Consider the following 15,456-nt stretch of genomic DNA (forward strand, 5'->3'; position numbering starts at 1 on the left):
TACAACCTGAACTTAAAGCTGTTTGTATATGGTGTGTTTATATCACCTAGCATGATATATGTTGCTCAATTAGAATGGCCCTGTCATATTATTTAAAACTTGCAGCACCTGCCACAGTATTGCAGGGAAAAATATGTCTCTGGAGCTCATTGTTGAGCCAGTCACATGATTCTACCTCAGACTCTTAAGATCGCTCTGTCCTTTGAAAGGTTTTCTGATGACTAAGATTAACCATATTGTATTGTCTGGCTATCCAATGCTGTTGATGGACCTAAGCACAGATCCACGATCTGTGTCGTGTTCTACCTCATAATGGTTACGATCCAGATTGAGGTAGTGAAAGCTGATCTAGAATCTGTGATTAGGGGCAAGCTTTGCTAAAAGTCCACCCATTCTCTACATAATTAATGTCAATACTAATGTTATAGATGTTATAACAGTGTATAGCTTCTACACTACTTGAAACTCCACAGTGAACATGGAAATGCTAATGCATGTGGAACTGTCACATTAGCTGTAGAACTCGTCCAATTTAGCACCATCTGCAAAATCCATTTAGCTAAGGATAGTATAAAGATCTATTTTACTTCATGTTTTAGTTGTGGTGCACATGCAGTAGCAGTAGGAGTAATACTATTAAACTGTTTAGTGATTACAAGAGGCTCTTGAAATAAAATACATTAAATGTCTCTCATTCCAAATGGCAGTATTAGTCTGTGTTTCAAGGGCATATGTGTATATTTATGTAAGTAACTGTATTTATTTCATCTATATCATGTCAATATTTAATTTTATATGGATTTTCTGAACTTGTGCTTACTTTTAGAAAGGTTACGATTAAATTGAAATAGTGGTACTATTCAAACTGTTTCATTCATTCTGGGTATGTAAGGTTGTAGGTTACAAACTAGTGAAGTGGATGGATTCACATGCACCACTGCTAATGGATGATAATGTTGCGATAAGATCCCACTGAATGCCACTACAGTTAGCAACTAATTTACTGAACACCAACAAATGAGACAAAACATCATTCAGCATGCACTCTTGAACATGTCTGTTCAGAAGGCCAAAGTTGTTCAAAGTCACGCTTTGCTGAGTTTGCTGAGACTAAAATAGTTTATTGAAATTGCATAATTACCATGAGGAACCACTAACATTGACGAGAACACATTCATCACTACTAGGATTATATGTGCAACCTTGTCGTGCTGTAAAATAGCACATCAACATCTACACACGTCAATTACAAAAGGATCTAGATTACTAGCTTTGGTTGCATAATAATTACAGTACAAACAAGGAAGTGGAAGTATCCTGTATCATTTTGTGAATGTCACCTATTGATTAGTTTCTCAGCAAATTATATCTGCAGACAAGCATACTTCTGGAACTAGTTTATAACGCGGTTTTCTAACTGGTGCTTCTGAAAGGGCGTTTTCACTGAATGAAAATTTCACAAATCGCTGAGCAATATCTTTGTTTTCTCATGAGGTCAGGGCCCCCAATGACCTCTTTGAGCAATTATGCTCTTTCAGTGTCTGCCCCAGAGTTCAAAGCTCTCTGCATCAAGGTAAATCTTTATTCTCTGTGACACCGCCAACGTGGACCTCCCATTTAATTTAATGTGCTCATTCACTGCTAATGCCTGGTATGTTTTTTTTGTGCGTTTGGCGACGCGTGCTCTCAAACAACGTAGTCTCCCTATCTGGCCTTTTCCTGTAGCCTAATGTGGGTTCATGACATTGTTCTGATGGCAGGGGCCGGTGACAGTGACTCAGTGACTCAGTGAATGAAGGCCCGTCAGAAGGACAATGCAGGGGTGCATGGAGGGTCAGGGGTCACGTTTGATCTGAAAGGGGACCCTTCCCTGTGCATCTCATCAATATGGATGGACTTCTGGGAAATCGTAGGGATCCCAGGGGGGGGGGGGGGGGGGGGTGCAGGGAAAGACCTGCTGTCTATGGGGGTGAGGAAGGTCCCACCTCTTCCATTCCATTGAATTCCAGGAAAGTTGGCTTTGGAATGCGGTGTTTGGCATAATGCTGACAAAGGCGTTTGTTTAATTTGACTCTGTAAATAAAGGCATCTGATTTGAAGGATTCATGTTGTGTCTGAAGAAGTGATGGTATATCCTGTTTTGAATAGACACCTACATGTCTGCTCTTATGTTTAGAATATGGCTTTAGAATATGGCTTTCAATATTGTATGTATAATCGACAGTTTGAGGTGGATAAAGGGTATGTTACCCAATAAAATGTTTTATTTGATTCAACTTGTGGAACATATTATTGGATCCAAATGTATGCCATTTCCTCTTCTTACTTGGTGAATTAGTGAATATTTGGCTTATGGTTAAAATTTTACTGTGAAGGTGGGTGATCTTGCTGGCAGATCCCTACAGCCATGCCAGTCCCCTTGAGAAGTAAGGTCAGGTTAATGTGCTGTGGATACTGTAGGAATTCATGGACGGAGAGTTAAAGTGTGGTTTACTCTGACCCAGTTGTGATTGTCCTAAATGTAATTGCGGGTTATTTGAGTTGAGAAAATGTCTGGAAAACTAATTTAAAGAGTGAATAAAACTTTAAGGACTGGTCTGACATTTGCAAAGCACAACCTGGCAGCCTGCCTATTGTTGTAAAAAGTATACTTTTAATGATTTAAACCTTTTATTATAACCATTTCTTCTCAATATCCATCAGTGTCCATAGTCCTACTCTGTGTGTGTTCTGTTCACTCTGAGACTCTAACTCTCCTCTAGCATTGTATCTTGTCTAGATTGGTGTGGTATCGTATGGGAAATGGTTATGTATTGTATGTGCAATACAAATGTATCAGGAGGAATAAATCTATTGAAGCTCCAGTTATATCCAAGAAACTAGCATTACTGACACCAGTCTCTAGCGCCACCGTGGAAAACTGTTATTGTACCGCAGTGGATTGTGGGTAGAAATCATGCAACTAGGTCTACTACACTGGACTGACTGCTCATGGGCCACATTTTGTGACTAACCCCTGCTACCACAGACCTCTGTCCTCATGGTTATCTAGTCTATTGACATACAGTAGAACCAAACATAAATGATTATTTCATAACCAAATTTCTTTGGTAAATAGTTATCAAGTAATTGCACACTCCTGGCAAGTTTTGTGGTATTTCCTTTATTTTGATGGTTCAAACCAACACTTTTTGAAGCAGTTTTTAATGTTTATTTCCCCTGCTGACAGTGTAAGCTACAGCCTGGGGTGAAGGCAGCGTAATATACTCTGTGTGGCTATTCTCCAAAGAATATGACTTATCATTGTACAGTGTTATATTCATCAATTAAATGTATTTGTTTCACTTTTATTTTGCGTGGTTTAATTCACAAGAGACACCAACATACTGTTGAACGTATGCAAGTCACGTTCCTTCACAGCATTGTCAATCCATCCCTCTGTACCCTTATGGGAGGACCGTGACCCACTCTTTAGTAAATACAGAAGTCTTCCACTTTAGAAGCCTTACCTCTCCAGTCTAAATGAGGTGAGAGGTCATGGAGTGTTCCTGTCCAGCGTGGTCCCTCACTGGGCAGTGCAGCGCGCCATGCTGGGCTACGTACTCATTCAACCCTGGGCTGTCGTATCTCATCCATCCCCACACGCAGTGCCCCATTGACTACCCAGCCTGAACTGAGCAACCTCTATCTACCCCACCCCTGCTGAACTCACACTCCTGTGTGTGCCGCCGTGGGTGTGCTAGTGAGGGGTGCTGGGCTGTCACACTGAGTTACTGGAGACCTGCGCCTGCTCACTGAACCCGGAGGTGAAACAGACTGCCGCCGGTTAGCACAGAGAACAGTGCAGATTTCAGTTACGGTAGCCCTGGGATTTATTTATTTTACCTATTTCCTTTCCTTGGCTAAAATTTGGGGTGTGTCCAAAGTTTCATGTCCGTACAGTTTGTCGGTGTTATCAGGCTTGTGTAATGGGTGGAATGCTCATTTTTGTGTTGCATGTTTACTAATGTCTCTGACCTCTACAATGTACTATCATGTACGCTAAAACTGCATTGACTCTCAGTATTCCACTCCCTGTCCTCTCAAAACTGGTTTCTACCAGTTTTACTTTCTACCACCTTGAAACACACTGTACTGTACTGGTTACCCCTTCTCACCTCCTGTGTGTGCCCCTTCTCACCTTGCAGTGCTCTGCCTCCTGTGGTAAAGGCTTCAAGGAGCGTAAGGTGAGCTGTGTGACCCGGTCAGGCCGACTCGTCCCGGACGAGAACTGCCTGCACCTGCCCTCCAAGCCCAAGAAGCAGAGGAACTGCAGAGGAAGCCGCTGCTCCAAGTGGAAGCCGGGCAGCTGGGGAGAGGTACTCGCCTCTCAACCTGCAATAAAACATTCTCATTCCACCGCCGCTCTCACACTGACAGTCATGCACACATTTTTGCTCTAACCGTTGTTAATGCTTACCAGCTTGCTGATTTGTGTGTCTTTAGCACAGTTCAGCGGAGCAGCATTTCAGTGTCTGAGCAGCCTTTATACCATGCATGACCGCCGGCTGAGAGGAGTGTTCTGTTGCACATGGCGTTGTGGTCTGGGTGGTTGTAGCTCTTCCCTCGGGGTGGTTTGAGAGAGAGGAGCCCATACTGGGGCTACTTAAGTATCTGGGACAAGGGGAGGGGTCAGGGATGACTGTCTGTCTTTGATCTGAGGTTAACTGTTGCCAAATCTAAGCTTTCCTCCCTCTTCCCCTTCACTCCTTTCTCCCCTGCCCCCCTTTCTTCCCTCTCTCTCTCTTCTCCCTCTTTCACTCACTTGTCTCATTCCACGTGTCACTTCCCCTGATTTTCATGTCCTGCCCTCCTTGCCCTCCCCAACGGGAACCATGTGCCATGTCTGCACCCCTCAGAGATGATCTGACTGACTCACACCAGAAACACATCCCAACATGTCCACCTAGACTGTCTCTTTCATCCTCTCCATTATTCTCTCTACTACTTCTGACATTTGTCTCTCTCTTTCCGTTTCTCTCTCATTTCACTGTGGGGCTCAGAGGAGATGGACATCCGTTTAGAGGTTCTTTTATCAGAAAGCAGATGTTTTGTACACTGCATACATTCCACCACCAGAAGAGTACCAATGCCTTGCCATGTGACATAAATTATATTAAGAGAACTTGTATTGTGTGGAGAGGAGATTGCAGATGTACAGTCAGTACTTATTCACACATGGATTTAATTCACTAGTTTCTTACTTGTGGTAGGCATCTGAACACACACACACAAGTCGAACCAATACTAAACTTTTAGGTTTAAAACATTAAGAAAGGATTGCCTTGTATTTGTGATGAGCTGTTCCGACTAGTGCCACCAGTACTAGTACTCAACTTTTACAACGTTCTTCTTCCTCACCAGTTTGCTGCTGCTGTAGAAAATATTTATTAGCCAACTTAATCAGGTGGTGCATAAAGTTTCTTTAGACATTTAGCTCCTCTACGACACAGGTTAATCCTTAGACTGTTACACTCTTAATTAATATTTATTATATCACAGACAATCGCTAATTATTTTATTACAACTGTTAAACCGTTACTTAGATTAGTTGGAGACCTGACCTTTCGTCAAGTTAATAGTATAAGCCAACACATTATAAGACAAATAAAGCAGGGTTCCACAGGTTATTCAACTGTAAATCTTTGTCTGACTACAAATTGCGTAACACATTGTACGCTATCTATTGTACACGACGTTTTCTCAAGTGGTTATTGATGGGAATATGCTCATTACAATAAATTACATGATTTAAAGTAATTTATCAGAACTTTAGATTGTTAATTAAAAGTCATACCGTATATCCTTCGTTATCACAGTGTTCAGTATCATGCGGGAATGGAATACAGCAGCGTGAGGTCTTCTGTACGGTTGGAGATCGACGCAGAGCTGAGGACACTGACTGCCCCCAATCCCGACCGGCCTCCAGCCAGAAGTGTATTTCCTCCGACTGTCCGACTCTGAATCGGTGGAGAGAAGGAGAGTGGCAATCGGTGAGCGCAATTTAGAGTTTCTTTGGTTGGAGATATTTGTATTCGCTAAAGTGATGCTCTGTTAGGTTTTTGCTCTCCCGTGTGACTGAGGTGTGAGAGACCCGCTAACACAGAACAGACCTCGCGCTGCACTCAGACATTTGCTGTCAGCAGGCCAGGGGGAGTTTGAGAGCGCGCATATGCGCGTGTACTGTATACAGTCAAATGAATGGAGAGTCCTAGCATACAGCGTGTGCTGTATGCTAGGACTTGACCCCTGTTTTCACCAGGGGTCAAGGTTAGTTCACTATAGAATACGTTAAATTTTTCCGTGGAATGCTGAAGTCGTCCAGTTATTATTGCCGAAATAGTATGATGAACATAGTTTATATTTTTTCAGTTATTACGTTCGGTTTGACTCTGCATAATCAATTTTTTCCAGAATTTCTGAAAACTTTATGATGCATTGCATGTAGGTCAACGAAAACAGAAATCCTACCAATAGAACTAAGTCTAGAAGACCACACATTTACCGCCTAGGCACCCTCTTGCGCCAACAAGAACTGGAGGCAATTATGTCAATTCTCCTCGTGCTGTTGAAAGAGGTTTGGCGGGTCAACCATCTTTATAATCAGATCCAGAACTGTAACAAACCTCCCTTCTCCAGTTACCTGTTACCACCAGGGATTCCCTATTTTAATCGTCTAGTGAAAGAAGACCTTTAGCTCCAACTGGCAAAAACATAAAAGCTGTCCTAGCAATTTAAATAAAACAAAAAATGATATAGCCTACATCATGCTTAAGTAACTGTGAAGTCATGGGAGTTCCTTTCGTGGCAGGGACAATACGGTGTGTATTATTTTGTTGGTTGTTACCTTCTCTGTTTATCAGAGATGGCAACAGTACGCACATCCTTCACTCAAGTAGAAGTACTGATATCATGTTTTAAAAGACTCAAGTTTAAGTAAAGAAGTGTGGGCTCTGACATATAGGCTACTTTAAGTAAAAAGTTACCATTACTGTTGGATAACCTGTTTAGTGTCACGCTGGCAACTGGACCTCACCTCATATTCATACAATTTCGAACATCTCCCTCATTATGGCAATGGGTGGGACTTATACCTCACGATTCGATTCGATTTTTGATTTTTGTTCCTATTTTTTCCCCCACCCTTAGTGATCAGGAATGTATCTATTCTCAGTAATGTCCTCATCGCCAACTCCCTGTCTCATCCATAACGTAGGCTACAGTGTTTTTTTTGTTGTTTTTTTTACAGTTTTTTTTTCTTTTTACATTTTCACACAGTGAAAAGAGAGCAGAGAGAGATCTATATAGATTCAAACTTAAGTAACGAGCCCGGGTTGAACATTTAAGAAGTAGAAAGTACAGATATTTGTACTTTGATCTGGAATGTCTCTATTCTCAGTCCCCAAAAAATCAACCTTTAGAAACTTTTTGCTCCAAACTTTTTTATTTTTTTATTTCTTTTATCGAATTTATTCACTTACAATAGTGATACATGTAATACGATACAAAAATGTTTCAAGAAATCTTGTGAATTTTTTTTGGTACTTCTTTTCGTAATAATGTTTTCAACCTTATGAAACTTTTTGTATATATTTCTGAAGAAAAAAAATGAAATATTTTATTCAAACTAAAGTAATGAGCCTGGCTGGAACATTTAAGAAGTGAAAAGTACAGATATTTTTGTAAAAAATTAAGGAATGAAAGTAGAAAGTTGTCAGAAAAATAAATAATGAATTTAAGTACTGATTCCAGAAAATTCGACTTGATTACAGTAACAAAATAGTATTTGTACTTCATTACTTCCCATCACTGCTGTTTAAAGTATAAAATATAGCACCTCCTCATTGGTCTGGCTTACCTGAATGAGTGGGCCGTCAGTGTACCACAGAGTCTTGGCAGTATTTTAACAAATAAGACCCCAGTCAGTACTGTGGTCAACCGTGTACACAGGCTACTCCAGACTGAGGCCCAGGGTCTGACAGTACTGGGAATAAAGAGACAGTTGTCTGCTGTACTTTGGGACTTTAGCTGTTAGTAATAGCAATAATAACAGTTTCCTCTCAGACACATATCTTCAAGAAATGGTTGTTTTGCATAAAGACTGAAGATTCCTTCAGATGAAATACCTGCCCTGTGTAGGCAACATTCCAACTACAGTAGGACAGCTCAGCTTGCAATAACAATTCTAGGTATTTCAGCTGTTTGACAACGTAGAAGAGAGATGAAGAACAGATGGAGTATATTTGTAATAGCTAAAGTGTTTCTGACGCAAGGCAAGGCCTTCTCTAAGCCTTTCCCATAAAATCCTGACCTCAGTGCAGCTCTCCAGCACTGATCCGAACGTCAGAACACTTGAATAAGCACAGGGATCTGAATTTACAGTATGTGTTGAAGGAGACGAAAACACAACTTTGACATTTTTATAGATCACATGTGCTCACCAGGACTGTCAATAGTTTCATGTAAACAGCTTCAGCTAACAGGTTGGAAGAGGGTTTACTAACTATGTTTGGTGGAACTCTTTGGTATGCACAATGTCTTCCAACCTCCTATCTCATGAATTGACAATCTTTTTCCAATGTTTTGGTGGATCTCATTGATGGATGTGAAGATGGGATATCTTTTCTTAATGAGAGAAAGTGTTGTGTTACAGTTGAGGCATGGTCATGCTAACATTTGGAACCATGCTTTGAAAAGACTACCTCCTTCCCATGTGTCGGTTAAGTGGCTGTTTTGATCTAACCTTCTTGCTTCTCTATCTTCTGCTTCTCCAGTGTAGTAAGTCTTGTGGGTCTGGCCACAGGCGTCGAGTAGTGCTGTGTGTGGACCAGAACCAGGAGGAGGTCCATGAGATGTTTTGTGTTGACCAGAGGAAACCAGCAAACTCTGAAAGTTGCAACACTCACGTGTGCGAGTTCATCTGGATCACAGGAGAATGGACTGAGGTAATTGGGTTTTGATTCAAAGCTCCCACCTGTGTTTTTATCTTGAACATGACAGTAAAATGTGTAATTGTTTTTTAACAGCCAGGAGAATTTCAAAAGTATGCTTCAACCGTATCCTAATGTCTCTCTCTGTCCTGTCGTAGTGTTCCACCAGTTGTGGGCCAGGCTACCACAGACGCTTGGTCTCCTGCAGTGAGGTGCATGGTGGGAATGATAACTATGAGTATGGCCATCAGTCTTCGTCCAACTGCCCTGGAACCCCCCCTGAGAGCTACATGCCATGTAGTCTGGGCCCGTGCCCCCCAACTCCAGAGTGGAGAGCAGGAATTTGGGGGTCTGTAAGTAGCTTCTGCTTAAAAATTCCTGAAAAGTTTGATCATGTTGCACGGTTATTGTTATTCATTATACTCTGTGTAAACAACACAAAACATTAAAAAAAATCAGCATAAAGTCTAAATTCTCAATTCATTCTTGGGCAATACTTCCTGCAGAAACATTCCTGCTCCAGTACTTTTAGGAAACGCTTACTTGAGCTCTTCTGCTCTGTGTGCCCCAGTGTTCAGTAAGCTGTGGAGAAGGAGTTATGGAGCGGACTGTGCAGTGTACGTCTGAGGGCCGTGGCGGTCAGACGTGTCTGTCCAACACCAAACCAGAGTCTAGAAAAGTCTGCAGCAACCCTGCCTGTGAGTCAACACATCAGCCGTGTGTTTTCCGTTCTTCACAAAATTCTTTCTTTTTTTGTCTTCCTCTGTTCAGCACAATGGTTTTGTCTTTTGCAGGCCATTTGCCCACTAGCTGTAGAGACATCCAGGTCATAAGTGGCTCCCAGGCAGATGGTGAACAGTTCCTCAACATCCAAGGAAAAGCACTCAAAGTAAGATACTTGATCACTTGATTTTTGTATAGAACATTTTATAGAGGGGTCAGTCACTGATTTTACAAGTGGAAAGAGTCATGAAATGGATTAGTGCAAGTTGACATCCGAGCAGTAACACTCCATAATCCAGAGTGCAGTGCTTTGAATGGACTCACAGACAGATGCACCTCACAGACAGATGCACCTCATTACTGGGCGACACACGCTAAGGGGAAGTTATTTAGACTGTCTGCCTGTCCACTAGAAAGCTTAAACCTTGGTCAGCATAAGGGATAGCATGTGTCTTATTATTTCCATGATTTAAATTTCCTCTGGTTGGCTTCTCTCAGTTTCCTTCTCTTTCTTGTCCCTTCTCCCCCTCCTCAGGTCTACTGTGCAGGAATGCAGACAGACATGCCACAGGAGTACATTACCTTGACAACTGGCGAGGGAGAGAATTTTTCTGAGGTCTTTGGCTTCAGGTAAGTCAACTAATTAGATATTGGGATGACCAGATCCATCATAGGATTATGACCACTGTGTCGTGGGTGTGTGTGTGTGGGGGTACTTAAGGTATGTGTGTGTGTGTGTGTTTTAGACTGATTGACCCCACACAGTGCCCAGCGAATGGCACCAGGAGAGAGGACTGCCAGTGTAGGAGAGACTACACAGCCGCTGGTCTTTCCACCTTCACCAAAGTTCGCCTGGACATCAGCAAGATGCTGATCATTAGTAAGTGGACCGCAGAAAACATCTAAATACCAGTTAAAATACTTTAGGAGGAAGCACACTCACAAGGACTACACTTACACACACAGAGACTGCCAATGTGTTAATTACAGCAACGCTAATAGCAACATTTAAAATAGCTGAGTGTTTAGCCTGCTGATTTAGCCAAGTATGCTCTAAAATGAGAGCTTCCATAGCCATTTCATTAAGTCCAAGCTCAGTGAGGTTAATGGGCTCAAGATGTCTTTTAGGGTCATGTAGGAACACACAATTAAAAGGACTAAAGGGATTGGTTGAAATTGCACTAAGTAGATAGAATTAAACTAATATTGCCTTACAGTGACTCTTAAAGCATGGCTTGATTTAGCCCATGTGAAAGTGTGTTCATTACAGGGGATGGAAGCTTTTATTTATGTCTTTTATGTGAGCTGTAATGGCACTTCAGGCCGGTCATATTTACAAATATACTCTGCTGTTGTTTTGCTTTCCTGTCATGCAGCCACAGACTGGCAGTTTGCGTCCACACGCGAGGGCCACCGAGTCCCCTTCGCAACTGCAGGTGACTGCTACAGCGCAGCTCGTTGTCCACAGGTGGGAACTACAGTATGTGTGTGTGGGGAATGTGTGTGTGAGCGTTAGTGTATGGGTGTTGTGTCCGTAGGGATGGTTCACAGTCGATACACCAAGCCTTAGTTATAGTCTGTCTGAACACACTGCTCAGCCCTGGCTGCACATCCTGTTAGTCTGAGGGGAGAGGAGCAGGACACTGGCAGTGCACAGCAAACTGACAAATACTCCCCCACAAACACACACACACACCTCCCCTCCACCCTGTACAGCTGGGAACCATACTGTCAGTGCCATGTGCTGTCTCTCTCCACTCTCTCACTGACTCACATTATGTGTTTTAGACCACATCAGCCCCAGTGTCTCTCCACAGTGTTTTAATGCTGGGTCACAGCTGCTCTTTGCCTGTCTGGTACAAGGCTGTGTGTGTGCGTGTGTGTGTGTGTGTGTGTTTGTGTGTGTGTGTGTGTGTGTGTGCATATACAGTATGAGAATGAGTTGTAATCTGAAAAGAGTGACCTGCCGTTAGTTCACAAAAGATGACCCTGTTTTCTTACAAGGCTTTTATAGCAACCCTGGCGTGTTTGTGTGTGTGTGTGTGTGGGGGGGGGGGCATCTGTTTATGTGCATATTTCAGTATGTGAGTGCCACCCTTTCCCACAGTTTCCCCCACCTTCCCAATCTGCAGCACATATGACCTGAGTCTCTTACATGTTGACTTGCAGACTGCAGCCAACCACAAGGGAAAGCCAGTAAAAGTATATGAGAAGAAAGGTGTCTTTCTCAACGAAAACCTTTCACCCACTTTCTTCCCCCCTTTCCTTCCCCAGAGTCATTGGTTTCCATGAAAACTCCTAGCAATTAAAACAAGCACATATCAACACATCCAAAGTGTACATTCTGTTTACCTGATAAATGTATAGGTTCCACATAGTGGAAGTGTTTTCACCACATATCTCAGGTTTCACAAGAGATGTGTCTCTGCTTACTTAATTATTTACCACAAATAGTTTAGTTCTTTGACAAGCATGGACTATATGTAATTCATTCAAATGCACTGTACTGCCCTGGGGTACCCAAGCCCAATATTCATCAGTTGCTCACTAGTGCCCCCACCTGTAGGCCTGGTGAAAGTTCAAGTACATAACTCTTAAAAATAGATTTTTCTGCTGTTATCTCTTTCCATACAGGGTCGTTTTAGCATCAACCTCTCAGGGACAGGTTTCCAGGTGGCAGAAGACACCAAGTGGATCTCTCAAGGAACCTATGCAGTGGCAGACATACACAGGTCACAGGTATATGCCGATTTGCACATGATTAACACACCCAAACAGCCCTTCTTTATCCTTAACTTTCCAACTGTTTATTTATCTTTATGTTACCTTTTTTTTTTAACCTTTTTTTTTTCTTTCCTCAACCTATCCATTCTTTTGCATCTCTCCCTCTCCCTCCATTCCTCCTGGTCTCAGAGTGCTGTCTGGGCAAAGGCCCAAGTGCGCTACTTATCCCCGAATCCTCTGGCTCCCAGTGAGAGAGAAACCTTATTGGGCAGCTGCCCTTGGAGTGGGTCCTCTTGGTTTTGTAATGGAGATCAGGCCAGGGACACTTTTGGCAGGAGCAGAAAGGGTGGAAGGAGATGCAGGAGAGTGTTCACAGCCTGATGTCCACAATGAGAGAGCGCTCCCTGGGCAAAATTAGTTAACTAAACTTTGATTTCATTCTTTAGGTGGTTTGCAATGATTACATTGTCCAAAGACAGTGTGACTGCTACAGCATAGCAAATCTATGCCTCCATTCGCTGAGATTTCAGTTATAAATGCGTCTTTTTTTCTTCTGGTACCTCCAGGCATGGCAGGATACCAGCGCTCTAGTACAGTATCCAGGACAGTTAGCTGACTCGAAGGTTGTGTTTCCTCTGATGTCCACAGGATGGCAGCAGACTGACAGGAATGTGTGGGGGCTACTGTGGTAAATGTACTCCATCCACCGGCTCTGGCCTGTTTATTACAGTCAGATAAAGCAGTCATCAACCAGGTGTGTATAGGGTGTGTGTATATATGTTATATACCATGCACAACTGTATTGTTGCTTTATTATATCATCTGTATTACAAAAGTAGCCAACAATTTACGTTAAGGTTACATTAACTAGCATGTAACTACATAGCAATACCTATATTAAAAACACTGTAGGTAGATAGGAAAGGCTGATGTAGTATGGGGGAGTGGCTTAAGGGGAAAGTGGATATTGTGAAGGGGCAGTTCAAAGTTGTGCTACCGAAACAATCAATGTTAACATCCAGTTACTTCTGGAAAGCACAACCTCCCCCATACCAAGTTTCATCTGTAATAACTTGTACCGCTAACACAGTAATGAACTGTAATTACATTTCAGTTAAAAAGTAACAACATTGTTGTTACTATTGGCATTGCTATGTAGTCTCATGGTAGTATGTAATCTTAATGTAAAGTGTTGTCCTATTGTAAGCACCTAAATCCTTCTTACCTTCTTATCATCTCCTCTCACCTGCAGTTGTGTTCAGGTGCTTCAGAAGTCAAGACGTCCAGTGTCTCAGTGGTGCTACAACAAACAAGAACTCCGTCCTTCAATTGACCTTGATTCCCTCCAGTGTGTACATATGTAATTGTAAAAGGTGTAAGTAGTGTACATAGCATGGTAAATCAATTATTTATTGTACTCAACATTTATTTTTGTATTGTCAGATAATTTATGGTGTTTTCCAGGCCAACACACAGCATGTGTATGTAGCTATCGCTGTTTATATCTTTTTGCTATGCATTTTTGGACATAAACCCTTAACCACACTGCGCTTACTTAGTTTTTAAAAATCTGATTCTATATAACGTACTCTCCTCCAGTGATATATCTCGAATGAATTGAGAGCTATCTGATCCTTTTAAGCTGTAAGTACCAAGCTTGTTCCTCTTTGGCTAGCCCAGCAGTGTTTCTACTCAGGTTTAGAAGGTATTTAATGAATCCTACCCAGGTCTTCCTCAGAGCCAGTGTGCTGTTGGTTTTATGTAAGCAGCCAGGGGTCTGAACCTGTGACGTCTGGAGGAAGTGAGGTCAGATGTACTTTGACATATGGTTCCGTATTACGTTTTTAGAATGCAGGAGTCAAGGATGCATGGTGAAAAGTAACTATGAAATGCAGGTATAGTTTTGAGAACTGAAATACTGTTGGAGTAAGTGAGAGTAAGTGCACAAAGAGAAGAAAGTTGTATTTTTTTTGGTAGGGATGTCAATTTGAAGAGTAGAACAGAATGTGTCAGGAGGGTGAGATTCACCGCTTTTGGGACTTGGAGGCAGGCTAATGGCGCAGAGGCCGAGTTTGTCTGTATTCCGGGATAAGAAGTGGAATGCTTCAAAACATCAGAGAGACTCACTTTACACTTGTTCTTAGTTTCCCTGGTAGTGTAAAATTACAGATAGTAGCAATATTCTAGAGAGCTGCCATATTTCCATGGCTAGACAAAAATGAAAGCATGCAAAGTTCATTGACTAACTCCAGAGACAATTCTTAAACATCCAAAATGTTTAGGTGTCAAGAGTGCTTTTAATACCTCACCATTCTAAGGTTTTCACTTTTTCCCCTTTTCTATTATGCGTTGATGAATTATGTCAAATGTATCGTACAGTTGTCAACATTATCAGGGTACTTTTTTGTCTATGTACTTTTCATCTACTATGCAATTATATTATATTATTTTTATGAGATGAGTGATTATGAACTGATTTATAAAGAAATGCCATCCAAAAAACTAAGGTTTCTAGATTTCTCACCCACACAAAAGATACTTGACCCATAATTATCGTTTGTGGCTGTTTTTAGTGAGCTAGTATTACGTACACTGTATACAGTGAGGATGTATACCTTTTGTTTGTGGGGTTAATGATTGGTGGGAGTTCAAAGCCATATTCATCAGTACTTCCTGTAAGTGGTACTAAGCTTTTCTCTCAGTAGGATATAATGACCATGTACCTCTTCCACTGTCATTTTTCCTTTATAACTCTGACAAAGGGAATTAAACTATTTTAGACTTTATTTTAATTGTGCATAGTTATATTCAAATTAAAGTGGTTTAATGTTCACTATCGGAATAATTATGGTCTCTTCTGATTGTGAATGTTGTATTTCTCAGGTGCTAAAAATGAAGGGATTAGTAGGTCATAAAAATATTTATTTTCCAAATTTGCTGTTTATTTATCAGGTAAAAATATAACAAAAAAATCACTATTATCAAGATTTAATCAACATAAATAATAAATCATCATAAGAGATTATTTGTTTAAATGCAG

General features: G+C 41.5%; 1 protein-coding gene across 1 annotated transcript in view; it reads left to right on the top strand.

The window, feature by feature from the left end:
• adamts9 (ADAM metallopeptidase with thrombospondin type 1 motif, 9) overlaps positions 1-15,002 on the top strand; it is a 36,824-nt gene extending 21,822 nt beyond the window's left edge. The window contains exons 29-40 of the mRNA XM_067233856.1: positions 4,188-4,358; positions 5,859-6,032; positions 8,814-8,984; positions 9,128-9,322; positions 9,541-9,667; positions 9,764-9,858; positions 10,228-10,322; positions 10,439-10,572; positions 11,069-11,160; positions 12,327-12,431; positions 13,065-13,170; positions 13,669-15,002. Coding sequence (XP_067089957.1) covers positions 4,188-4,358; positions 5,859-6,032; positions 8,814-8,984; positions 9,128-9,322; positions 9,541-9,667; positions 9,764-9,858; positions 10,228-10,322; positions 10,439-10,572; positions 11,069-11,160; positions 12,327-12,431; positions 13,065-13,154 — 1,449 coding nt within the window. The 3' untranslated portion in view covers positions 13,155-13,170; positions 13,669-15,002. The remainder of the gene's footprint in view (positions 1-4,187; positions 4,359-5,858; positions 6,033-8,813; positions 8,985-9,127; positions 9,323-9,540; positions 9,668-9,763; positions 9,859-10,227; positions 10,323-10,438; positions 10,573-11,068; positions 11,161-12,326; positions 12,432-13,064; positions 13,171-13,668) is intronic.
• The last annotated feature ends 454 nt before the right edge of the window (positions 15,003-15,456 follow it).

The sequence above is a fragment of the Osmerus mordax genome, chromosome 1, assembly GCF_038355195.1.
Source record: "Osmerus mordax isolate fOsmMor3 chromosome 1, fOsmMor3.pri, whole genome shotgun sequence".
NCBI lineage: Eukaryota > Metazoa > Chordata > Actinopteri > Osmeriformes > Osmeridae > Osmerus > Osmerus mordax.